Source organism: Microcebus murinus, chromosome 2 (genome assembly GCF_040939455.1).
Source record: "Microcebus murinus isolate Inina chromosome 2, M.murinus_Inina_mat1.0, whole genome shotgun sequence".
NCBI classification, from domain to species: domain Eukaryota; kingdom Metazoa; phylum Chordata; class Mammalia; order Primates; family Cheirogaleidae; genus Microcebus; species Microcebus murinus.
Genome location: NC_134105.1, coordinates 1,024,026 through 1,050,715, shown reverse-complemented (window position 1 = coordinate 1,050,715; position 26,690 = coordinate 1,024,026). Strand labels below are relative to the sequence as shown.

At 60.8% G+C, this 26,690-nt stretch overlaps 1 protein-coding gene across 1 annotated transcript in view; it reads right to left on the bottom strand.

Annotated features, from left to right (window-relative positions):
• Positions 1–26,690, bottom strand: part of AJAP1 (adherens junctions associated protein 1) — a 126,455-nt gene that overhangs the window by 48,426 nt on the left and 51,339 nt on the right. The window contains exon 2 of the mRNA XM_075993394.1: positions 19,428–20,221. Coding sequence (XP_075849509.1) covers positions 19,428–20,221 — 794 coding nt within the window. The remainder of the gene's footprint in view (positions 1–19,427; positions 20,222–26,690) is intronic.

Below are 26,690 nucleotides of genomic sequence, written 5' to 3'. Positions count from 1 at the left end.
GGACAAAGGGCTCTGGGGGCAGAAGGACATCTGTGCAGAGGGATGTGGCCCCGCTGGACGGGGCACATCTGTCCTGCGGACAGGGCCTGAGCCTGTTCTGCGGCCGGCCGAGGCCGCGGCTCCCGGCACGGCGCTGGGCCCACAGCACACCCCGGCGGGCTGAGTAAGCGAACCGCCGGAGACATGAGCGAGCACGTGGGGTTCTCTCACTTCCCCCCGTGTGACCTGCCCCTGTCGGGTTCTAGACCCAGGACTTGGAAACGACGGCTCTCGGGCAGCCGCGGCCTGGGGCAGGCACAGACCTGGGTTGCCCTGGACACCTGGGTCTCAGGGCTGCTGGGACCGATGACGGGAACATCCAGGGAGAACCCCAGCCCAGCCCTGCTCCTAGGAGAGGAGGGAACACTGGGGGGGGGGGCTGCCCCCATGGGCAGGGACAGGAAATCCCACAAAGATGCTTGAGGTGAAAATAAGTGTTTTAACAGCCTTTTAATCTGAAATACCCCGCTGGGCCAAGAAGAGTCCAGAAATCCCATTTCTGCTGACGTGCAGGGACTCTGGGCTAGAAAGGCCACAGCTAGAACCCAGGAGAGGCAGGACGACTGGAGGAGCAGGTCCTCCAAGGACCTAAGCATGTCGGGGAAAGAGAGTGATGGTGGCGGTTTCCAGAGCAGACTGTACCTCACCGAGAGTTCTAGAGAGTTCTAAGTCCCCGTCTGGAGAGCTGAGCTGGGCCCGGAGTGCAGGGGAGGCCACCGAGGCCCAGGACCGGGTCCTGCCAGGGGATCTGAGGCTCACCCTCACCCCCTCACTCCAGTGCTCCCGCTAAGCTGCTCTCGCCGGCCGCACGGGGGACGCTGCCGGTGACAGCGAGCAGACAGAGCGCGATCTGGGGGCCTCTCCGGGGAGCCCACGTGAAGGCACAGAGCGTTTCCCGGGTCCTGGGGCTCAGGGGAGGAGCCTTGGGGGAGTGGGAGGGCAAGGCAGGTAAACGTGGAGGAAAGCTCTCCAGTGCCTGCCTGCGATGGCCCCCCGGCAGCTGTGACTTTGCCCGGGGGGTCCAAGTGATGACCCAGCAGCGAGAGGTCTCAGGAGGGTCTCTAGAACTGCACGGCCCAAGGGGGCTCCTACTGCCAGCCATCCCTTCTCAGGCTCCCCTGGGGGAAGGAGGGCAGAGGGTGGCCACCCGCCCCATCCAAGCGTCACGGGCTTTGTGAACCAGATGGCAGGCTGGGCCCTTTCCCTGCGCTCTGAGCCCTCAGGAACTGTGCTTTCCCCTCGCCCCTCCCATGAAGACTCTCCCAGAGCCCGCCCTGCAGCCGCCCGCGAGGGAGGGGCAGGCTCAGCCTCCGTGCCGTCCCCGAGACTGCCGGGCTTCCTCAGGCGGGAGCTTCCTGGCCAGGGGCACGGGGGTGTCTCAGGGAATGGCAGGTGGGGAGAGAGCTGACGGTGCCCCCCCCCCGCGCCTCTCTAAGGAATGAGGAAGGCTGGTGGAGAGCCCCCACCCTGGATCAGCCTGAGCTGCGGGACAGGGAGCACGGGCGGGGGACAGTCTCCAGCAGCGGAGTCTGGCTCTGACTTTTCTCCAGAAACCGCTGGGCAAAGGCGGCCGCGCCGTGGGCATCCCCAGGGCTCCCCTCGGGCGGGCTGGAGCCCCGGGCCACGGCCCTTCTGGAGCTCCCTGCGCAGAGCGCCCGTGCGGAAGGAGCTGGCCCTGTCGGCACCCCGAGACGGCACCAGCTAAGCTTCGGGGCCACAGACCCTGAAGCCACCTGCCTCTCCCCCCTCCGTGGGCTGCGTCTGTAATGCCGACCGGGCAGGACTGCCCTTCCCCCGCAGGCCGACGACGCCCCAAGGCCCCTCTGCCCGCCTGCCTGCCGGGTGTGACGCCCCCAGCCTTTCCCGACTCTTTGGGGACACTTATTCATGCAAAGAACACGGCCGTGATCTGCCCGGCGATAACAACATCTTGAAGGAGTCTGGGCAAATGTCAGCTCTTCAGTTACTTTAAAGAACAAAAACAACAACAACAAAAAAACAATGAATGTTCTCGTGGTAAAAAGCATCTGCTCTCTGCTTCTAAGTTTGAGAGCTGAGTGTGTAAGTGAGACTAAGAGGAGGAACCCAAGAGAGCAGCAACGGACTTCAAGATGAGGAAGAAAGGAAGGCTGCAGGCGAGGTTTGATCCAGGAGGGCAAAGGATGAGAAAGCGCAAGCACTGGGCGCAGGAAGGGCCAGATCTGAGTGTTGCTCGGGGGTATCGGATCTTTCTGTGTCCCTGTGGGTTCCCAGGTCCACGCTGCACTGGACAGGTGCAAGAAATGCTAGTCTGGGCGGGGGCCTGCCACCACCTTGGTCAAGCAGGCACGGCTCAGCTCTGAAGGATACGCACGGCTGTCGTCTTCCGCCTGGGGGACACGCGTCCTTCCCACGGGCTTCTGGCCTGAAAGGCAGCCTCAGGGTGGCGGGAGGCTTTGCCAGGGGCAGAGAGGGCAGCCCCGCAGCGGTCCCCAACACCCAGGCTCACAGAAGACGCTACACGCCTTCCAAGAATCGGTCGGCACCAACGACGAGTTGGGCGGAAGCAGCGGCTTGTGTTTTTGCTTTCCTTGACAATTTGTAAAAATGAGAGAGATCAAGAAAAAGGTAGGCACTTTTCCAACGCCCGCTTCTCCAGGCCCCAGGCTGGGCGAGCTGCGGATTAATCCCGGCTTCTGGACAGCTGTGCTGAGCCGCTCTGCCCGGAATTCCCTTCCAGTGTCTCCTGTGCTATTTTTTTTCCCCCAAAATGAAAGTAAACAATCAAAGCTAAGTGTACAAGACACTTATAAACGTAGCAGCAAGCTTCTTTGCTCCCATCTCCTCCTCTAATAGGATGTTAAATAATCCATTGGCAGTCAAGGGATACTTCTGGAAACTTCCATGCTCATAGGTCTAGAATCTGCCAAGTGCACAGGCGGTGCCGACCCACCCAGTGGAGATCCCCTGGCCTCTGTGAGCCTCTTACCAAACACTCCTGTCTCCTCAAGGTCCACGTGGGGCTTATAGCTCTGAGAAGAGCTATTTTTTGCTTAGCAATGGGGTACGGAATGAAGGGAGGGTAATTATTTATTTGACAGGGTCTCACTCTGTCACCCAGGCTACAGTACAGTGGCATCATCATAGCTCACTGCAACCTTCAACTCCTGGGCTTAAGCAATCCCCCTGCTGCAGCCTCCCAAGTAGCTGGGACTGCAAATACGCGCCACCACGCCTGGCTAACTCTTTTATGTTTTGTAGAGATGGGGTCTCACTATATTGCCCAGGCTGGTTTCAAACTCCTGGGCTCAAGCAGTCCTCCTGTCTCAGCCTCCCGAAGTGCTGCGATTACAGAGTCACTGAGCCCCACTGGGAAGATAGTTCTTATGCTCTGAACTTTGTCTCCCCAAAACATGTAGCAGTCCTAGCCCAGTACCAGTGATTGGCACCTTATTTGGAAGTAGGGTCTTTACAGAGGCAATCAAGTTAAAATGAGGTCACTGGCGTGGGCCCTGATCCAACCCCACGAGTGTCCTCATAGGGGGCATTCTGCACACAGCCATACACAGATGCAAAGACACAGGGAGAAGGCAGCGTCCACAAGCCAAGGGCCACCTGAGGTCACCAGAGGCTGGAGAGGCCTGGGGCAGACCCTCCCTCCAGCCTCAGAAGGAGCCAGCCTTGCCCACACCTCTGTCTTGGACTTCTGTCCTTCAGACTGTGCAACCAACCTGCTTCCATGATTAACTGGCAGCCAGTCGGACCCCGGGCAGCTCAAGCCGGTCATCCCGTCGGCACAGCTCGGAGTCCAGGAGCAGAAAGAACGCAGCTTGTCAGGAAGGGGCCGGGCACAGGAGCCTGCAGGTGGTGGCTCTGGGCCTCAAGCTGGCTCCGCAGCTGCCCGCTGGCCCTCCTGGTCCGGGTTAGTGCAGGGCGGGGGTGGGGACGTGCACAGGTGCTCTGACCCACGCCCTGCCACCAGAAAGGGGAAGACCTGTCCACATCCTGGGCAGTGCAGCCGGCCTGCTTATTCATTCACCATAGCTGCCATTTATGGAGTGGGAAGTGGAGATGGCTGAGTTTATTAATTAATGATCCGTCTCTTGGCGTTGATGTATAATTCATTTCAATGACTTTTTTCCCCCAGATGTATCAGAAGAATCGGCTCCCAGCTGGCCCGGGCTGGAAGGAGCAGCGTCCTCAGGGTCTGCAGGCCCCATCTAGCCTTGGGGCTAAAGGGGAGATGGGCACGTGGTCCACGGTGGGGGCAGGGGCTGGTGGACACCCTGAGAGCCCACGTGTCCAGGGCCACAGGACGCTGGCTCCAATGTGGCTGGATGACAGAGAGCCCGAGAGCAGGGTGGCTGGGGCAGAGGGAGTCCCAGGCCCAGGGTGGAGGGGGCACTTGGCCACCAGACATAGCAAACGCAGCTATCGTCTGAGGAGCTGAGGCCCAGCCGTCTGCAGCCCCAAACAGAAGTTTCTAGCAACATGCAGAATGGCTGTTTCAGTGCAGACCGAGCCCTGGGCTCTGCAGCCGGGGCCAAGGGTCTGTCCCGCCTCGTGCCTTTCCTCCCTGCACCCTGCGGGATTGCGGAGGGGCTGTCCCCACACCCACGGCCCGGCCCACCGACAGGCCAGGTCCCCGGGGACAGCAAGAGCAGGCTGTGTGGCTGCTCACACCTGTACTCGTGGTCGGGCAGATGCTGGGGTGGGGGGCGGTTATTGCTGGGACGGCATTTCCACTACCTGCGTCAGCTGGGACCACACGGGTGTGCTGCCGTGGCATGTGAGCGCACCCTCACGCTCTGACTATGGGGCCACGGGCCACGCAGTGAGGCCCAGGGAAAAAGGGAGTCTAGGGAGAACCATGCTGCATGCCAGGAGGGCCTGGTGCTCTTCCCCGAGCAGCACAGGCAGCAGTGTCATCGGTCAGCTAAGGACAGCCACCCCTGGGCCCATCACCTGGGCTTCCATTTGCCTGTGTTCACCTGTGTTTACCCGTGTGTTCACCCGTGTGTTCGTGCATTCACTCATGCAAACCCCCCACCAGGTTCCGGGCCCTATTAGTTACCTACGCCGAGTAACAAATTACCCCACACCTAGCGGCTTCACACATGGCCTGTGCCTGATCGCAGTTTCCGAGGGTCTGGGGTATGGCCTCGGCCTAGTGGGGTCCGCTGCTCAGGACCCCGTGAGGCGTGCATGGGGCGGGCCCGCTGTTTTGAGGCTCCAGGTGCCTCCGTGCTGGCTGTGCACTCCTCCGGACGCTCGGCTGGGGAGGGTTCCGCTTCCAAGCTCATCACGGGCGTGGGAAGAATTCACTTCCTCCTGGGTGGGGGACGGGGAGCTCAGCTCCTGTGGGGGCCACCGTAGCGCCTTGAGGCCTGCAAGCCCCTGCCACGTGGGCCCCTCGGGGCCAGCAGGACGGAGTCTTACACGACTCAGGGAAACACAGCACGGCTCCGTCAGCTCTGGCACGTCCTGTGGGTTGGGGGCAGGTCATGGTGAGAGCACCAGAGGGTGGGCATCCCGGGGCCGCTTAGCATCTGCCTGACGCCCTTATCAGCCACGGGGATGTGCATCCTTGGTGCACGGCCTCCCTGCTGCCCGGGCTGAGCACGTGGCTGTAGAGACAGACACTCAGGTCGAGGACAAGAGCGACCATGTGCTTCAGGCAAGGGCAGGCCACAAGGCCAGAGGATCCCTGGTCCCGGCTGTACGGAAATACCGTTGAGAGAAGGCGTGACCTCTTTCAGGCATAGGGGAGGGATGGAGGCAAACGTGAGCTGGAATTGGGGGGTGGGCAGGTGAAAGCAGAGCCCACGACGCTCTCTGGGGGCCGGAGTGGACGAAGCGGGACCAGAGCCCGTACCCCTTTGAGGTTCGGAGATTCTTCCCCTGCCTCTCCTGCCATGGCTGAGGACACGCTGCCCGCCAGGCTGCACGGGGTGCCTGGCTGTGTCTCACGGTGCCCCGCCTGAGCCTGGTGAGGCCACCCGGCCTGCTGACAGCCGTGCGCACCCCGGCTCCCAGCCGATGACTCACGGCAGAACAGATGCAATGCAACCGTGAAGCTACTGCAACCAGCTGCCACGGCGGTTCTCTGCAGCGGAGGGTGGCCCGTGTAGGGCTGGGCTCCGGGGCCTCTCAGGCAGGGCCCCCGCGCCTCGAGGAGCAAGCCCAGCCTGAGCTTCGGCTGCAGTCACGCCTTTGCCTCTGCAAGCTCTTCCTTGCCCATTTCCTGTCCTGTTTCCCAGACGGTGCAGACCGGCGTGGCTCAGGCCCTGGCCCTGGGGCGCAGGCTCTGGCTCTCGCACCGTCTCCCTGCCTCCTAGGAGACCCACGTGCTTGCTGTGGACGGTTTCCGAACGCCCAGGCCCCTGGCTGGATCGGGATCTCTGGAGAGCAGGGACCAGGAATGTGCATTTTGAGCCAATTCGCAGGGGCATCCCTCACCCTCGCTGAGGTCACGGGGTGCTTACGAGGCTCTAAACCCACTTTCTGTGGGTGGAGCGACCCTGGCCCCTTCCCCCTGCCGTGAAAAAAGGGTCGTCCCCCCGCACAGAGGACTGTGCTGGAATAGCAAATGCACGAGAGCCCTGGCCACTGGGAGGTCCCCGCACGGCCACTGGCGGTGCCCTGAGCACATGCCTCACAAGCACCACGTCCCTCCCCAAGGCCTCCAAGGAGCCAGCCTGCCTGCGCCCACCGCTCCGTATCTTGGCAGGGGGCTCCATCTCCTCCCCCACCCCCAAGACTGCAGGCCTCCGGGGACCCTCAGCTGCACGCAATGGGAGGCCTCTCTCCCTGGTGGCCTGTGAGCCCTGGAGGTGGGGGAAGGGGGTGTTATGGACTGAAATGTGTCCCTCCCACCCCTAAAATGTACATGCCAAAGCCCCAACCCCTAATGCGAATGTCTTTGGAGACAGGGCCTTTGAGGAGGTAACTGGGTTTAAATGAAGTCGTACGGGAGCCCATAATCCAGTCTAGCTCACGTGCTTGTAAGAAGAGGGGATCAGGACAGGGACTCCATGGAGGGACAACCACGTGGGGACACAGGGAGGAGACGTCACCTGCGGGCCGAGGAGAGGGCTCAGGAGGACCAGCCATGCTGACACCTTGGTCTTGGCCTTCGGGCCTCCAGGACTGTGAGAGGACAAACGTTTACCGTCCGGGCCCCGGTCTGGGTGCTTGTCACATGGCCCTGGCAGACCAACACGGGAGGCCTGGGGCCGGCAGCTCAGCACGCCTCGCAGCCCCAGGGAGGAGCCGTAGCCGCCAGGATGGGCAGCTTTGCCCCGGGACCCCAGCCAGCGAGGGTTGGGTTCCTCCCTGGGACACGGTGGCTGTGGCAGGACCACCTGGGCTTCCCCTCCCCACCGTCTGCGGCCCTTTCTCTACCTTGGCCACGGCCCGCCTTATCTCTGTCCCAGACTTGTCCCAGCTTCCCTGTCCCAACGGCTTGTGCGACGCTACCCTGACGCCGGTCTCTGCCCTAGCCTGGAAGCTCCACGAAGGCAGGAGAGTTCATCATGCTCCTGGAATTACTGCCACGGTTAAGCTCAGGGTCGCCATTCAGGGAAACACAGGTGGGAAGCGGGAAGCCTAGCTCGGTTGTATTAACCTGGGACTGTGCCACGTCACAGCGGGCTCCCCGTGCTCAGAGCACTCGGCCACACAGACACAATCGTCACCTCTGCACCCAAGAGGGCTTGATGGCCAACCCCGGCCATGCCCCCTCTCTTCCCTGGACCTGGCTTTCTTCCACTCCCCACCCGCCCCCGCTCCTGTACAAAGGCAATTGCAATTGCCTGCAGACAAGCCCAGCGCCTCCCCCTTTCCAGTTGGGGGATGGCTTTAGTGCATGACTCTACTCCAGGCGACGGCAAACCTTTCCTGCAAAGGCCAGAGAGCATTTTTTAGTCTCTGTAGGTCACATGGTCTGTATTGCAACTACCCAGCTCTGCCACTGATGCGTAAATGAATTTACACAAAGCCACAGGCACCATGTAAATGAATCAGCATGGCTGTGTTCCAATAAAACTTTATTTACAAAAGCAAGTGGAGGGCCCCGGGGCCATCATTTGTCAATCATGCTCTAACTGAGTCCCGCAAAGTCCTGATGCCCCATCAGTGCTGGCCGAGCTCACGAGAGAGAGGCCCACCTTCAAATGCTGCCTGGGACCAAAGAGCCACTGAAAAGGTGGTTCTCAAAGAGTGAGGCCTGAAACACCATCCTGGTAGATTTCGCAGTCAGTGTTCTGTGGTCAAACGAGTTTGAGAAACACTGCCAAGTCCACCATAAGAATGTTAAACCACCAGCAGGGCAAGGTGTGCATTCCCACAGTGTTTGTTCCAGAAGCCCTGTGTCAGTAAACCTGTCTCCCTTTGTCTACCGGAGCCCTCCCCGGGCACTTGGGTTCTAACATGAAAGCTTTGAAGTGGAGCTCCCATTGGAAGGACGTGGCAGGGCCTGCTCGCTGGGGAACCTGCCCCTGCAGACGGGTCTGGGGACCTGGATCTGAGCCCAGGGTCAGCCACTAACACACGCAGGGCCTGAACACCCCAAGCTCTTTTCAAATCTCACGCCCACTGTGAGGGGTGGCAGGTGCCCAACGGGGAAGCACCTGCTCATCAAAGGTGGCCTTCACGGCACCTGCCACAGGCCAGCCTTGGCCAGGCACAAGGGGACCGTGAACAGGACTCACACAGCACCGTCCAGCAAGCAACACGGGGCATCCATGACGCGTGGAAGAACAGCAGGGCTTCTCCACCCAGCATCGGAGAGGCCCCCCAACCTCACCCCTCACTCCTCACCCCTCCCAGCCTGCTGCCCCCCACTCCTCCCGAAGAAACTGATGTTGGCCCAGCTTCACTGAGGGGGTGGCCGCCCTCTCTCCTGCCTGCTGGGCAGAGGGTCCCTTAATGCTCCGGCTTCCCAGGATGCCCCAGACAGAAGACATCTCCCCGTCTGGGTCGGGGTCCCTGCCCCGGGCCTCGGTCTGCTCTCTGCCCGGGTGCTGGCTGAGCTGGCAGCCGCTGGCACGCCCCACTCCCTTGAGCCTGCAGGGTGGCGGGCAGCTACCTTTGCTCGCCGGGCAGTGGGCAGGCGAGCAGACCGGCCCTGCTTTGTGTCGAGAGCGGAGGGTGCTCGTGGGAGAGCAGCACGCGCAGCCTGGGTGCCGGGACCTGCGAAAGCACAGAGCACTATCAGCCTGGCTCTCCTTTTCATTTCCTCTTTCTGTCACCTAAAGATCTAAAGATTTGCATGGCATTTCAGTGCTCGGGAACACGTTCCCTGCAGCCATCTCTAAGCCCGGAGTTGCATTTCTATAAACTGTTCAGAAGATGGGTGTGGACCTGGCAGTGGGCCGGGAGCCAGGGGCGTGGCGGGTGCAGGATCTGGGGGTGGGAGGTTTCTCGCTGCCCCTGAGGAGTGCCCTGGGTGGGTGGTCACCCTGGAAAGCGCCAAGCACGCAGGTGACACTTGCTATGGCTGGTGTGGCGAGGGGGTGGGCGGGCAACCTGGACATCTGAGCATTTCTTGCAATATGAGAGCAGTCAGCGTACCTGCCAGGAGAGGGGGACAGGCCACCTGGGGGTCCCACAGATGGGGGTTTCGAGGGCAGAGAGTGGGAGTGAGGCAGCACTTCAGCGAGGCAGGAGCATGGGACCAGCCAGGGGGAGGCCCCCAGGATGCTCCGGAGGGATCCAGAGGGACCCCTCTCTCCCTCTCTCTCTCCTTCTTCCCAGCTGCCACTCCGCCTGGGGGATGGAGGGGATGTTAAATGTCCCCAAAGATGACCGAAGGCCAGGGGAGGCCCAGAGGCTAAAGTGCTCATGGGAGGAAATGATCACTGGGGACGTGGCCAGGGGGACAGTGGTACAGGGACCTGCAGGAGATCTGGGCAACACAAGGCCTCCCCTGGCTCCTGGCTCTGCCCCACACATGTGGCGACCACCCCATGGAAGTTCGATCCCCATTACGTGGCAGCCCTTGTGGCCAAGCCTGTCTGGGTCCGTTTCCCCATAGTGGCCTTGGGGCACTGGCCAGTCCTCAACCCTGCTGAGCTAGCGCAGGAAGCCAAGACCGTGGCCTCGGGTCTTGTTAAACGCCCCCCAAGTCCTTGGAGACAGGCGCCGGCGCAATCTCTATGGATCCCTCAGCCTCCAGTGGCCAGCGGGGTCCCTGTCTGGCTGAGAGCAGGCACCGGCCACTGACGGCTTTCGGGGCTAGTGTTCCCTGCTGAGTCTGGGGACCACGTGCCCTTGATGTCCACCCTGCTCACCCGCATCCTACGGAGGCCGACGTAACGTGGGTTCTGTATAAAGTCAGGGCCTCGGAGGGAAGGGTGAGCAACTGCCTGTGTCATTCATCACTTAGCCTGCTTGACCGCCAGGAGCAGGGCCTGGCCCGGGCGTGGACCCAGCGGGGAAGGCCTAGCCAGAACGGGAGCCGCTGGGCAAAGAGGAGGTCCCTCCTGTGCAGGGATGCGGGTGGCAAACAGCACCTGCAACACCAGGTGACTGACCCTGGGGGTTTCTCCAAGGACCAGCTTCGACCAGGGCAGGTGGGGGCGCAGGATCTGGATAGGAGAGCAGCTGTGGGCCCAGGATGCAGCCGACCCTTCCAAGGCCAGATGAGAACCCCGAGTTCGTGACCAGATGAAGGACCACAGGTGGGGCTGGGAACATTGCCAAGGGCAGAGGGGACAGAAGCTTGCACACCTGGGGCCCACAGTTATCCTCCAACAGCTCTTGCTTGAGCGTAGGGGACACCCAACTCCCCACCAGCGCCAGCCCCCCGCTCCTGTGTCTCCCCATGCCAGCCTCGCTCTCCCTGGAGGCCCCACACTTGCCCAGCTCCCCCTCCAGCCAGGCCGCACTCAAGGGCACCCCAATCCCCGAGTCAGCCCCACCAGCCCTGTTGCTCCGCCTGCTCCTGTGCAGATGCCCACGTCCCTCCAACATGCTCCCTTCGTGTGCACCTGCTCCCGCACCCCGCCCGGCCCTGCCACTCACACGGACTTTCCTCCAAGTACTGCAGGGCCACACGAGTAACGAGGGGGAGCCCCTGCCCTCACGCCAAAGCACAGGGTTCCAGACCAGGCTCCCAGGAAGGGCCCCTGACCTCGCTCCAGCGAGCCCCACTCACCTCGCCACCGCCACCGCCGCACAGGCGTCACCCCCCATGGCAGGCGTCACCCCCCCCATTGGCAGGCGTCACCCCCCACGGCAGGCATCACCCCCCCACGGCAGGCATCAGGGCTGATTCCCCTCCTCCCAAGGACTCAGCTTCGCAACATCCCCCCAACCCCTTCCCTGCTCTGCCTGGTCACTCACATTGGCAGGCAGACGTGCCCCAGTACGTGTTACCAAAAAAAAAAAAAAAAATGGCCAAATGAGACAATCCGAACCCTCCCCCTACCCCCGAGTCCTCTGACTGTGGCTGCCTCCCCGGGACCGCACAGCAAAGTCCCTCAAAACACTCGGGCCACCCACTGTGTCCACTGGCCCAACCCCCTCCTCCCTCCTCCCTCCTCCCCCCTTCCACCCACAGTGCTCCACCTCACCGAGGCTGAGGCTCCGGCACCTGCACCTGGACCAAAATGGTCTCTCCCTGGCCCCCAGGAGCTCTGACTCGGGGACCCCCCTCACCCGGGACGGACTTTCTCCTCCAGTCTCCCACGCCACCCTCCCGTTCCCCTCCTGGCCACCGTCCCTGCTACCCCGGACTGTCCCTTCGTCCTCCTCCCACAATGTCCACACCGTCCAGCTCGTCCCCACCGACTCCATGACCCCCGGGACTGTCCGTGTGCCCGACAGCTGGACCAGGCCCCCCAACCCGCAGACTCACAAGCCCCAGAGTCCCCACTGACCTCCCCTCGCACAGCCCACGGGGCACCTTCTATGTCACACAAAAGGCTGCCACCGACTGTCCCTGCCAGTCTGCACCCACCAAGCTCTCCCAGCCTGGTCACAGGCACCACTTTCTGTCAAAGACAAGAGGTGCTTGGACCAAAACCTCGGGAGACCTTCTAGATTGTTCTCTTTCCCCGATCCCCACATCGGATTCCTCCGTAAGTCTGGCCAGTGCTCCCTTCACAAGGAATCTGCTCACGTGAGCCGGTCTCCACAGGTGTCATCACCTCCCGTCCAGCCCTGCGGCCACCCAACTCTGCTGTGATGTCTTCCGGAGTGACCACCAGACCATGCCCCTCTGCAGCACACGCCATGACACCATCACGCTTACGAAACGCTCTAAACCCTCACGCTGGCCTCGCGCCTGCCAGCGCCTCCCCTGGCTCGACTCTCTGACCTGCCCCCAGTTCCCTGCAGCCCTCCACGCTGTCGCCCCGTCTTCCCTCCTCCTCCTCCTCCGGGTCCCCCCGAGGCCAGCTCTCAGGACACCCCCACCCACCCATCCCGCCCCACCTGTCAGGACCTGCCTTCCTCCTGTCGCTGGCAGGGTCTGTATGCCTGTGGCCGGGCAGGGGTCTGTGTGTCTCCTCTGTCCCCCGCTGCGAGTGCAGCGAGGGAACACGGCAGGTGCGCAGGGACCAGTCGGGGAGTGAGCGGTGGTGTCTGCGAGGGACAAGGCCGGCGGGAGGTCAGACACCGTGGCCTGCCTGGGACACTCTACCTGCTCCGCAAGGAGCTCTGCCAACTGCTGGAACAATGGCCTTAGAGACTGTCCCTGCCTTGTCAGCAGCGAGGGAAGAAGGCTCCCTGGTCAGGGAGGACCAGGCAGGGACTCAGTGGTGTGTGCACAGGCAGGCTCTGGGGCCACACGGGACAGGTGGCTGTGGGCTGGGTTTTAGGGTCGCCATGCGGGGTGACGAGTCGCCCTTTCTCCTGGTTGAACCCTCTCCCCGAGCCCTGCCCAGGAGTGGCCTGCGTCACGGTGCTTAGCCTGACAGGGCCCCCTGTGCGTGCTCCTTGCAGAAGAAGCATCGCCCTTTGGAGCAGGTAAGTTCCGAGTGACACCTGAGGCCTTCCCAGCTGGCCACTGATGCCCAGTCCTGGAGACTCAGCCAGACGGCAGTGGGACAGACTGTTCCAGCAGTTGGCAGAAGGAACACGGGGCCTCACCCACTCTTAGGGCAATTCAGAGCAGGAGGCAACGCCTTGCAGAGTGTGATCCAACATCTGCTCCAGAGGCGGGAGACTGAGTCTGGAGGGCAGCTGCCCAGCCTGGCTCCCCCGCAGCCCAGGCCTCCTGCATCCCACCCACCCATGCCCCCCCATCTGTCAGGGATCAGCCAAGAGCCTGGCCTGGCCCTGCCCACCTGCACCCACCCCCACCCCTGCAAATCTAGTGGCCGGAGTAATAATCGGGCGACTGCTGAAACTGTGTCTCGGTGACATTTCCTCTGCTGTCCTTACCTGTCATTCCTCACCTGTGCAAGGATGTGCCCTTATCCGGCTCACGTTCCTAAACAGACTTTTAAACTCCATGAATAGAGGGGGAGGGGCCACGCCTTACGGCTCCTCGCCCCTCCCCCGCCCCAGGTAAGACGTTCAACGTAAACCAACTGCAGACCTGATGGCTCCTTGAAGAATTGACCAAGAAGCCAGAAATCCTAAAACGGGTCCTCTTCAAATAAAGTCAAATAAAAATTCTAAAAATGGTATTTTGTCTAATATGTAATCTCGGCGCCAGAACTGTTTCCCCGTGAGTACGGTAAATTCAATCCATCGCACATCGCGCGAGTCTGTTATCAATCCCGTATGTAGTGAAATACGTGCTGTGAGCGAAGACAGGTTCTACAGGGGCGTGTTTTGTGCGACTCCTTGGCACACTCAGTCAGTGGCCCTACCTGTCCCCTTAAAGGAGATGGGTTTCCAGGCTTGGGGGGGGGGTCCCTGGGGCCTCCTCCTGCTGCAGACTCCGCACGGGGCGGGCTGACAGGGGCAGGGGAGGCAGCTCTGGGGGGGGCCTGGGAGGGAAGACGGCCGGGAGGGTGAGCTCCGCAGCTCCCAGGTAGAAAGTGCCTTAGGATAGGCGCGGGGTTCCATAAGAATTAAAGAACTTCGCTGCCCCTAAGGAGCTCTTAGCAAGAATGGGGCGCAGGGGGAGCAGAACGGTGAGAGGTGCACCAAAGCGGAGAGAGCAGCAGGGAGCAAGTGAGGGGCAAGTACGGGGAGGCCCAATATAGGCGACAGAGTCCCCGCCAGCGAGACCGTAATGAGTCGGAGCTCATTTACCCGTTCGGTGTGAACACAACCGTGCTCAGCAGAATGAGGGGATAGATCTCAAGGGTGCAAGGGCCCAGAGAGCTGCGGAACAGCCTGGCGCAGGTCACCACCGAAAACCATAGCTCCGGGACGTTCTGTGCCCGCTCCACTCAGAAAGTGCCAATTAAGACCCCAAACACCAGCCTGGCCGTCTACAAAGTTCAGGACGCTGCACAGAGCACCAGATACTCATTTGCTCTTTGATGCTTCCACCCCAATTAAGCCACTCAAAACTTTTGAAGTCATTTGCTTCAAATATCTTTAAATTAAGGACACATCCACTTCCCTGGCAGCAAACACCCAGCAACTTAATTAAAAGGGGCTCAGCATTTAAACCGCCACCTCGGCTTTAAACAGAAAGGAGAGGAGCACGTCTCTCCCGGTTACATCCGCTTCTCGTTCCCTTCCACTCCGATTCGGGTATTCAGAAAATATTTCATCCCTGCGAGACTGGCCTCCGAGGCTGGCCAGCCTGCACGGCTGCTGAGGTCAGCTGACCATCGTGTTGCAGAGAAAAATGACACCAGCTTGTCCCTTGTGCTTACAGAGGGACATACCTAAAGGACACCGAAGGCCTCCCTTCCCCCTCCCCACTGGTGACAAGGACAAAGCAACTTGGAAATCATCCTTGGAAATGCATGAGTGAATTCCAACATAAAAATTTCCAGGCAGGACTTGGATGACATCTGAGCCATCTCCTCCTTGAGGTGCTGGATGTCACACACACGTGACTGACTGAACGGGAACAAACCTTGAATGGCGGTGGGGACCTACCGGGCTGTGGGGCCCCTCCTGGCTGCTGAGCCTTCTGGGAGCGGGAACACGCACAGTGGGGACAGTGCCAGCTTCCTCCAGCAGGCCGGGGAGACACAGGGCCGGCGCCGGCGGGCAGGGTCTAAGAACGTGAGGTTCGGGAAACCCTCACCGAGCGCTAACTACGGGCCGACCACCCACGCCCTGACTCCCACAGTGGGCACATTCAGTAACCTAGCTCGGCTGGCTTGAATTCCTCACGTCTGCTTTGCAAGTTTTAAGATAAAAGCTCAATGGCTTTTTGTTTTGCTCCCAGGAGACTCTGATTCCAGATTCAGAACCCGACCAACAAGAGGACTGTCACGGGAGGACGGAGCCGTGCGGGAGGGAGCCCTCCTCTCCCGACCTCAAGCGATCTCTGCCCCATCGGACAGTCACCTTCTGCCAGCATGCCTGTGGGGCTGGATCGCAACGCCTCCGTGAACCTGTGCCAGGTGATTTTCCACCCCGAGTAGTTGCTGCCTGGAGCCATCCACACCCCTGCACACAGCAAAAGGCCAGGGATGAGTCTCAGAAACTCATCAAATGACCCCATCAATGAAACAGCAAAGCTGGTGGCAGAAAATTAGCACGTTACCCATCATTATTGTCATCATCTTCGCCATGGTCACCATCACTCTCACCACCAAATTCACCTTTATCACCATCATCATCAACATCATCATCACCATCACCATCACCATCATCATCATCACCATAACCATCATCATCACCACCATCATCAATATCATCACCATCACTATCATCACCACCATCACCATCATCATATCACCATCATCAATATCATCACCATCACTATCATCACCATCATCACCATCACCATCATCACAATTATCATCATCACCATTATCACCATCACCATCACCACCATCACTATCATCACCATCACCAAATTCCCCATCATCAGCATCACATCATCACATCACCATCATCACCATGACCATCATCACCACCATTATCACCATCACCATCACAAACATGACATCACCATCATCACATCACCATCATCACCATCACCAAATTTCCCATCACCATCATCACATCACCACCGTCATCACCGTCATCATCATCACAATCCTTATATTAACAGCAGCGAGCATACTGAGAAACTACTACGTGCCAGGCACTGAGCACTTTGCACACACCGTCTCACTTACTTTTTACAACAACATTACAAGGCAGTGAACTTTATCATTCCCACTGAGGCACACAGATGACAAGCAATTTGGCCCCGTTTACATGGCTATTACGAGCTGAAGCCGGGAATGTGAAGGCAGACAATAGGACTCGTCCTACTCGGGGAGATTTCCCAACTACTTCGCCCGCAGAGTGATTTCTGAGAGAGGCTCCTTCGGCCATTCCAGCAGCTATTCCATGTAACGTTAGTTCGAGAGAAATCTCAGAGTGCTCCAAATCACCGGGCACCTGTCCTTTCTGTGTCCATCAACGTCTGTACTATGTACAAACAGGAAAATGTATCCTGTCCCTTCTAAACATTTCTCTACAGAAGCAAAAATAAAATTCACACATCCCAAAATATGATTCCAAAGATTCCTCTATGGACAGAAGAACTGATTTAATGAAGGTTTTATATCACTTTCTAAATCTCCAATGCCAAATTCTGGGGTGGCCTTAGCAGTGAGTGAGCAAATCTGAGTGTTTCTGAATTGAAGAGACTCCCAGGTCCCTGGTGGCCTGTTCTGCCTGTGTCACTGCCAGCCCTTTCCAGAGCCACTCCTGCTGGGTATAAAAACAACTGAGCACTCTTAGGCACCGGGAACCTTATTTTATTTTCCATTTTGATGCACTGAGTCCCACAGCAACCGTTTGGGAGAAATAGTTCTGAGCTTAAAGTTTGCTGGTGAAGGAAAGGGAACCAAGCGACCTTTCCCAGGGTCACACGGCAACATGCAGCAGAGCCCAGAGTCTCTGCCACATTCTCAGCCTTGAGGCAGGTGCTGCTGACCGCAGCAACGCATGGCTTCCCAAACTGCAGCTCCGGGATCCCCAAGACCACTCGCGCTGCCCTAAATGTCTGAGAAGAGTGAGTGGTGGTCACACTGCACAAAGAGTTGGGGACCCAGGTTATACCTGGTGATTGCTGAGGCAGACGGATTCGGGGGAATCCAGCCCTGTGCCCCACCACCTTTTCCATCCAGTTCAGTTTTCCTGCCCCACCCAACCCCTCCATCTAGGAAGGACTCAGGATAAGGGGTTATACAGCCTGTCCTCGGTAGCCTGAGCAATCGCTCACCTCCTGCATCAAGTAGCTAGTTCTTCCCAGAGTCTAGCTTGAATTACTTCTGTGTGGGTCACTCACTTCTGTAGTTAGCACCAGCTGCGCTACGATGGACCCCGTGAGAGGAGTCATCTGGCATCTCCTCCCTTCCCCTGGCCTGGCCTGGAGGCTGGGGGCTGCCGTCCGGCCCCCACGAGGTCCCCTGTGAACTGCCTCCTCCCCGCCTCTGCAGACCAGGGTCGCTTTCAAGAATTAACACTTCTTTGCATTAGAAGCAAACAGACACATGTTTCTCCTTTTAAATTTGCTTTGCTAAACAAATTAATCTAGCACCAGATTATATGATGAAGAACCACAAATCTTTTCCAAGATAAGCATCTGTCGAGTTGGATTAGCGGCATGCAATGTGCTGTGAATTCATTTGCTGAGCCTTATCACGCTGTCCCGGCCGTTTAACTTTAGCAATAACAAATGTAATTTGGAATAAATGGGAACTTGTTTCCCCATCCATGTCAACAGCGGCAGTGACGTACGCAGAGGAGGTGGCAGTGAAGTGAGAGCATGGCACGATGATGGCTCGTGAGTTTGCCGAGCAGCTCGCAGGGGCCTGCATGGGATGATGAACCCTGCGTGGCCCGAGGGTCTGCAGAGTCCCCGGTGCCGGCTGCAGGGGAGGCCCCCTAGGCTGGGCCTCTGGAACATTCCCCAGGGTGCTCCCCAGCTCCCAGCCCCCTGCCGGGCACCGGCATGAAGCTCCGCTGTGCCTTCATAGACACGCTGCTCTCGAGGGAAGAGGAGCCCAGAATAAAAACGGCAGGTCCTCTCCTCCAGGTGAAGGAGGGAAGTAGGTCAGCAGCTATCCTGTGAAGGACAAAAGCCGCCCAGCCCGGGAGTGGCTGTCCAAGCACGGAGCATGGCCTGCAGCCCAAGGTGAGACGGACCACGGCCAGGGCGTGGAGGGCAGGGACGCCGCGCCAGCCGTGTTGCAGGTGACCTCCGGAGAGCAGTCCCCTCCCTCCCCTTTAGCCCCGAGAGGCCCGAGGAGCCCACACCCTCGAGGGGGTGGCAGAGCTGGCGTGAGGAGGAACCAGCGTGCCCGCCCCTTCTGTGCGGATGCCTGGCGTTTTACAAAGTTAGCAAAGGTCGCTGTCTGTCTAGGATGTGCACGCACAGCTCAGAGTCCTGAACTGCTGCGTCACCCTGGGGCGTCAGGCCACGGCTGGTTCACAGAGGCAGAGGGGGCCGGAGGTGGGTGAGAACAGCCTGGCTCTGGGGCTCTGAGCTCTCCCACCAGGCCTGCAGTGATGCCTGGGCCACGCGTGTGCAGCTGCCCGACCAGTGCAGGGACAAGCTCTGGGCTGGGAGATTCTCCTTTTGAAGCAATTGGAGGACAAGGTACAGGAGGAAAAAAAACAAAACAGAACTACACGGAAGGAGATATTTCAAAGCCAAAGAGCTGTGTCTGTCCACACATAGCTGGAATACAGCGGCAGAGGACTCTCCTGCCTCCAGACACCCTCCTACCCCGGCCCCAGGGACCAGAACTCTGCCACCTGAGTCACTGAGTGCAAAGTGAAGCTTCAGTTACCACCGCCGGAAGAGCCTCCATTTACGCAGCCTCGGCCTTCCCTGCTGTTTCAGGCCATTCCTAAACCCGAACCACGGCCAAGCTGGCAGGAACCAACCCCGCAGAGGGCCCACACCTCCGAGGGCTTTGGTGACCCCTCCCCCCCACGTCCCCGCCCCCCACCCCCCATGGCCTCTCATCTCCACCATGAGACCTGCCCACATCTTACTCCTGGGCCGCCCCGGCAGGCGATGTTCTGCAGCGCTGGAAGACGTAGCTCTGTGCCCGGGGGGCTCGGCCGGTCCCCAATGGTGGGCACAGCGCCCGCCACTTCTACGTGGACGCCAAGGGAAGCTCTCCCTGCCCCGGGCACAGCCTGTGCTTGCCAGTACAACGCACGAATGCACGTGCAAGTCCACGCACACATAACGCCCGCCTCGCTCCGAGCTTCCATATGCAGTGTCGCCCCCGGAGCATCTCGGCATCCCCCAGCCAGGCCCCCCGCCCCCAACCCCAAGCAGACTCCCACCAGAAAAGAGGTGGCCGTACCTGAGGTCTCCCCCAGGATCCGGGGGGGCTTGACGCTCTGCCCATCGCCGCTGGGACTGGTGGAAGGCTCTGTTGTGCTAGCCCCGACCAGGATCCTTCTCCGGGGGTCCAGGGACTCGGTGAGCCCCTTAGTCTGCAGCGTCGTTGGGGTGGCCGTGGTGGTGGTGGTGGTGGCGGCCATGGTTGTCTTCCGCGTCTGTAAGACGGAGACCGTGGTGGGGCCGTAAACGCCCGGAAAGGTGTTGGACTCCAGGCCCTCCTCGTCCCCCGTGGGCCCCCAGGCGATGAACTCGGCCTCCGTCGTGGGCCGGCCGCCTCTGAAGTCGAAGCCGCCGAGACCGTCCCCCTGCAGGTGCCTCCTCCCCCTCCTCAGCAGGGCCTGCTGTTCCGTGGCCCCGCCGGCCACGGGGGGCGAGGACGAGGAGGGGGAGGCCAGGGAGGGGCTGGATTTGGCTGCAGCTGGGGGCTTGGAGAGCCCCGCTTTGGGCACCAGCGCGGCCACCTGGTCCCTGGGCCTGTGGGCCCGCTTGGCCCGAGGAGTCTGCATCTGCCCGTGAATCCGCTCCACGCGGGGCGGCCGGGGGCTCCACACGGGGGCCGGGGCCCGCGCTGGCTGTCCACTCTTAAAACTCCACAACCGGGGCGGCCGGGGCGACGGGCGCGGCAGGAGCCGGAACTCGGGGCCGGGGCCCAGGGACTCGCAGGCGGGGAAATCCACGGCGAGCTGGAACATGGCTATAAGTATCCACGCATGGCTTCCGAGGGAGCAGCCCGGCCAGGGGGTGGACATGGAGCTGCAGGGAGGAGAGAAGACGGTCAGAGCGAGGCAGGGGCCGGGCCCAGGCCATGTCTCCACCCCCGCAGCAGGGACAGCGTACACCAGAGCTCACGCCGACTGCAAAAGGGAAACCGAGCACCCCACCCGCTGCCTTCGCAGGCTGACTCACGTGCGGCTTTCCCCGCAGCATCCTGCGAGTGCAGTGCCAGCGCCATGTGTGCGGGGGGCGGGCTCCTGGCACCCCGGGCCCGGGAGCGGGCTGCGCGCAGAGCCGGCTGTGACCCAGCAGCCCGTTCCACGGGACGGAGACGGAGTCTCCCAACCCCCAGGGTCGGCCTTGACACGAGGACTTTAGAAAGCCAGCCTGTCCCCGTCTGTCCTTGTCCATAACACAAAGGAGGCCCAGGACGACTCAAGGGGAAGCCATGGCAGGACGGGACCCTGCCCTACCTGGGACCCCAGGGCCAGGCGCTTTCCCCCATGTCCATGCTCCTGCAGCCCAGGAGGGACAGTGCATCAGACTCTCAGTGCGACCCAACCTGGCAGGCGACACCTGGGACACACCCCGTGGGCACCTCCTGAGCACCCACACCTGCCGCGCAGGCTCACGGGGCAGACGCGGCCGGCTCCCCTCTCCCCGGGCGGCAGGCCGGACGTGCGTGTCTGAGAGCAGGTGTGTCGCCTTAAATGCTGCACGTGGAGAGCTGCTTGTTTCTGGCCTCCCCGGACCTCACCCGGGGAGATGAGATCTGCTCTGGATAAGCGGGAGGTTTGTGGACACGGAAGTGTCCGTTCTGGAGACGTTTCCGCTCCCCGTTCATCCTCCGCGCAGGTGCCCTCTGGAGCCCCTCAGCCGCCTCCCGGGAGGGTGGAGCAGCAAACCCGGCAGACCCGGCAAGGGGGCGGGGCTGCAGGGGAGACGGAGCCCCCCAGTCCCGCGGGGAGGCACCGGCACTGGGCCCCAGCTGTCTGCGGACCGGACCAAGGGCACTGCCTGTCACGCGAGAACCCAGAGCACGGCGGGGGCCACGTGGGAGGGCCCGGAGGCTGCGGGCCCACGTTCCCCGTTCCCCCGGCTCAGATAATTGAGGACTGATTATCGGTGTCATTCAAAGTCACTTCTCATCACCAGCCTCTCGTCGGAAAGTTAAAACGAATCCAAAAACTTTGACGGGAGTCGCGGGTGGGTGAGGGAGGGTGCTCCGAGCCCTGAGCCACCAGCCCGACAAGCTGCCCAAGCCAGCCCTGGAAAACAAGCTGGGCGGTTTTTCTTTATGATGCATCACGTGACCTTAAAAAGGCATGAATCGGTGTGGGCGTCTCACCGTGGGTGTGCGCTCGGGAGGGCCCGAGCGTGTGCTAGCGTGTGCACAGGGGCACGCACAGGTGTGCAAGTATGTGTGCCGGTGTGTGTGAGAGACAGCATGGGCGTGCGCCAGTGAGTGTGCAAGAGTGCGTGCACCAGTGTGTCAGCACGTGAGCGTGTCAGTGCGAGGGGGTGTGAGCATGCACGTGAGAGGCGGTCTACAAGCAGGCGCCAGTGTGCCCGTGCGCCCTGGGTGCACACGAGACGTGGGGTTGCCCTGGTGGGGAGCGTGCCCACGTGCGTGTCAGTGAGTGCAGCTGCGTGTCCACGCGTGTCAGCGCGTCTGTGCGCATGGGTCCGCGTGTGAGAGCATCTATGTGCGTGTGCATCCTGCACACACACCGCACACCCCTCCTCCTTTAGCTCTGAAACCCGGGCCGGCTCTCACGGAAACTTGGGAACAAGTCCGACTCTCACCGAAACTTGGGAACAAGTGGGTCCCTTGGGTCGTCAGGACACTCAGAGAAACTCTTGCTAATGAGCACTAATTACCAAAACGGACCAATCCACAAATAAAAAGGCCCCAGCTCTTAATCAGAATGAAAATGCTTCGCTGCAGAAATTGGGAACTGCTCATCAAGCTAATGCTCCCGCGGCATTTATGCCAGTGTGCGGTTTCTCCGCACAAGCAGCCGGGCCCACGGCCGCCATCCCCACGTGGAGGAAAGTAGGTCAGTGTGAGGCGCCCCGTGCACACATCGGGGGCGCGCCTCCGCGGCTGCATGTGGCCCGTGCGGCTGGGACCCGACTGGAGCCTTCGTTCTCCCACTGCCTGCACGTCTGGGCAGATGCTGGCCCCCAGGGGGACGAGATGCTTCTCTGAGCAGGCCCACGGCCTCACCTGACGGCAGGCCCCAGCAGGTCCCACTAGGCCCCCCAGGTACAACCAGGTACCACTGGGGACCCCCACATACAACCAGGTACCACTGGGGCCCCCCACATACAACCAGGTACCACTGGGCCCCCCACATACAACCAGGTACCACTGGGGCCCCCCACATACAACCAGGTACCACTGGGGCCCCCCACATACAACCAAGTACCACTGGGGTCCCCCACATACAACCAGGTACCACTGGGGACCCCCACATACAACCAGGTACCACTGGGGCCCCCCACATACAACCAGGTACCACTGGGCCCCCCACATACAACCAGGTACCACTGGGGCCCCCCACATACAACCAGGTACCACTGGGGCCCCCCACATACAACCAGGTACCACTGGGGCCCCCCACATACAACCAGGTACCACTGGGGCCCCCCCACATACAACCAGGTACCACTGGGGCCCCCCACATACAACCAGGTACCACTGGGGCCCCCCACATACAACCAAGTACCACTGGGGTCCCCCACATACAACCAGGTACCACTGGGGCCCCCCACATACAACCAGGTACCACTGGAGCCCCCCACATACAACCAGGTACCACTGGGGCCCCCCACATACAACCAGGTACCAACAGGCCCTACCGGATCCCAGCAGGCCCCACCAGGCACCACCAGATTCCAGAAGGCCCTAGCAGGCCCCACCAAGTACAACCAGGTACCACCAAGCCTTGCTAAGCCCCACCAGTCCCTAGCAGATCCCAGCAGGCCCCCCAGGTACCACCAAGCCCCATTAGGTACAACCAGGTACCACCAGGCCCCACCAGGTACAACCAGGCCCCACCAGGTACAACCAGGTACCACCAAGCCTTGCGAAGCCATACCAGTCCCTACCCAGATCCCAGCAGGCCCCAGCAGGTGCTACAGTCCCCACCAGGCCCTACAGGCCCCAGCAGGTACCGCCCGGCAGCTGCATCAAAAGCAATGACAAGCCAACCCGCCTGCCATCAGCACTTGGAGAAATATTGCCCCAGGAAATTAAAATTACAGCACCTAAGCCTGTGCCTGCCTCCCCAGCATAACTCCACACACAGGATATTTCTGTGATTTTTCACCAATCATGGCTGTAATTGGTTACTATAGAAACCCCCTCATTTCCGAGACACCCAGCTGTTATGCAGAAAAACCAACCGACTGCAACAGAGGCAGGGGGAGGTCAATCTGTTTTTCCTCTTCAAGTCCAGCTTCTTCCTTTTTAAAGTGATTTGTTGAGAGAGGGAAACAAAGGGCAGGTGGGCCAGCCAGGACAGAGGAAACGCAGGGGTTGGGGTCAGACAGAGCCCCGCCCCCACGGGGAGGCTGGGCCGGGTTCCGTGGGCTGCCACCAGCCCCACCACCCCGTGTGTGCTCCCTGGAACCTCGTAGTCCTGGACTCTGTTGGGGACTTCCTGGCGAGAGGCTACTTCTTGGCACAAGGAGGACTCGGCCACATCTCCGAGGACCCCAGGAGCAGCAACCAAGGCCCCGTCTCCCCATCCCTGGGGACTGGCGCTGAAACCAGGCAGAACTCAGGCATGCTCTCCTCGCTGGCCCTGCTCAGCACAGGGCCGGGGTCCCCAGGGCTGCTCTCGTCTCCAGATTAGGGCGTTCCGGGAGGGCCTCACCCTAGGAAGGCAGCCACGGCACCATCAGCCATTCACCACGACGGCGGGTGACCCGCCATCCGCAGGAGGGTACTGCAAGCCATCACGACTGTCATGCGACACACGTGCCGGTGGGCCAGGCCACGGCGTGGGCAGAGGGGCCACCGGCTCCCCCAGAACTCCGGGGTCTCCACGGGCCCCTTGAGACCACAGGGCCGACTTCACGGGCACAAGGAGAACCACAAACAGAGAGACGGGCCATCCCACGTGTTGGCCAGCATGCGGGGAGATGGGCCCCACCGGTGGGAAGACAAAACGCAGTGCCGCCGTGGAAGACGGGGCGGCCACTGCCGGGACCTTCCGTAAGGCGCAGGATGGCCGTGAACCTGGCACTCCCACTCCCGGGGACAAACACTGTCCACGCACAAATCCTGCACGTGACTGTCCACCGCAGCGTCACTCACAGCTGCCAAAATGGAAATAACCCAGTGTCCACCGGCCCAGGGAGGATAAACCAAGCTTGCGTAGCCCCACGGCGGAATGCGATTTAGCCTGGCAGAGGAGGGGCGAGCTGGTCCACACTACGGGGAGGCCCCAGGAGGCGCCGCGGGGCACGGAAGTGAAGGCTGCGTGTTGTCGGGTTCCACTTCTATGAACCCCCCACCCCCGCCCTGCGCAGGGAACCCACAGAGGCAGACAGATGACGAGGGGCCGGGAGGGTCGTGGGGTCACTGGGGTTGCTGCTTAAACGCCGTGGGGTTGCCTCGTGGACGGCGCTGGTGGCTGCACCACTCCGCGAACACACTAACGCCACCAAGCCGTGCGCTTTGGGAAGGCGAATGTTGAGGCATGCGAAGCGTCTCTCCATGCAAATCCCAGGACCGGGCCGGAGAGGCGGAAGGGCGCAGGGCACTGGGGCGAGGCAGGTGTAGGGACCCCCGTCCCGGCAGAGCCGGCCCCTCCGAGCGGCAGGTGTGCTGCAGGGGGGACTCGGCGGGCTGGTCCTCGCTGGGACCCCTTGGGAGTGAGACTCGGTCACTGCTGGAGCCACTCGTCCCCGCGAGGACAGGCGGGGACGGCTCTTGGGGGCAGCCTCACCCCCGTGACCGTCGGGGAGGAGCGACTCCTCGGCCACCGGCCGCCCAGCCGCTTCCCAACGGGGACCTGCTGCGGCCTCTCGCTTTACTTTCTGGTTTGCAGCTTTCTGGCTTCTCCTCCTTCTAAATTTTTATCGAAATCTTTTTTTTTTCCCCAAGAACAGTTTAATAAGATTCGGTGAATTGAGATTCAGTTCGCTACCTTCTGTGTATTTTCTGCACAGAAGAAAATCGCTGTCAATTAAGGGAACAAAGACATCTCTTCTACCTGAAGTTGCACCTTCCCGGGCTGGGCGAGTGTGGTGTCTGCCACCTGGAAGCCGCTGGCGGGGAGAGGCGGGTGGGACAGAGCCTGGGGACTGCGCGGCCCGGGGGCCACCCTGGGATCTGCAGGAGGGGATGGGACTTTGGAGCTGTCCCACAGGTGGCCAGCCCACCCCAGTCCTGCCACAGAGACACCCTCTTCCCCATGTCTGCTCCTGGCCCTGCCATCCCCCGGCTCTGGGGCCCTGGGGAATGACACCCTCTCCGATGGGGCCAGCCGAGCATGGGCTTGTAACTCCCGCTCTGCAAGCCCCAGCGTTTCCGTCATTTGTATGAGACGGTGGGAGCAGGTGGGCCCCGAGGTCCCCTGGGCCCCGAGGTCCCCTCCTCCCCTTCTAAGAAAACCTGTGCCTCTGTGATCAATAATTCACATGGCACAGCTAGAAACGATTCCAGGGAAGTAGGCGGCACAGACACGCAGCCATTTGTTCTGGGACACAGTGGCATGGTGGCTCCTTGCAAGTCCGTCTTCTTTGTGGAAGCCACCCCCACCCCAGCCCCGAGGGGGACATTGCTTCTCGGGGGGCCCAGGACTCACCCGGGAAGCCTCTGCGGGGTCTACACCCCACCCCACACGACCCCACACCCAGACGCTTCCTGACTCCCGCCCCAATTCTACCAGTGCTTCCATAAACCTTGTTCTAGAATAGTTTAAGATTCACCCAAAAAAGTTGCCAAAGAGCACAGAGAGTTCCCGGGCACTCTCTTCCCAGTGTCCCCAGACGTCACATCTCAGGGCTCCGTGGTACACCTGTCTCGGCACATTACTGTTCCCTAAACCTCATCACATCCCGCGTCACCACGGTGCACCTGTCACGGCGCATTACTGCTCACTACACCACACACCTGACAGGGAGTTTCCCCGTTTCCACTTAATATCCTTTTTCCTGTCCCCGGACGCTGTCCAGGACTCCACACAACATTTAGCCATCACCTCTCCTTAGGCTCCTCTGGGCTGTGACCGTTTCTCAGACTTCCCTTGCTGTTGGTGACCCTGATGTTCGGAGCAGTGGTCAGGGAGTCTGCAGAACGCTCCTCCTGGGAGATTCGTTGGATGTTTTCTCACGGCTGGACCGGGGTTATGTGATTTGGAGAAGACCCCAGAGGAGACAGGGCCCTTCTCATGGCCTCCTAGCCAGGGCACCTGTTCTCGGCTGGGGGAGGAGCACTGGCCAGGTGTCCTCGCCGGGAAGGTTATCGCGGCCCCTTGCCACACGCTAATCT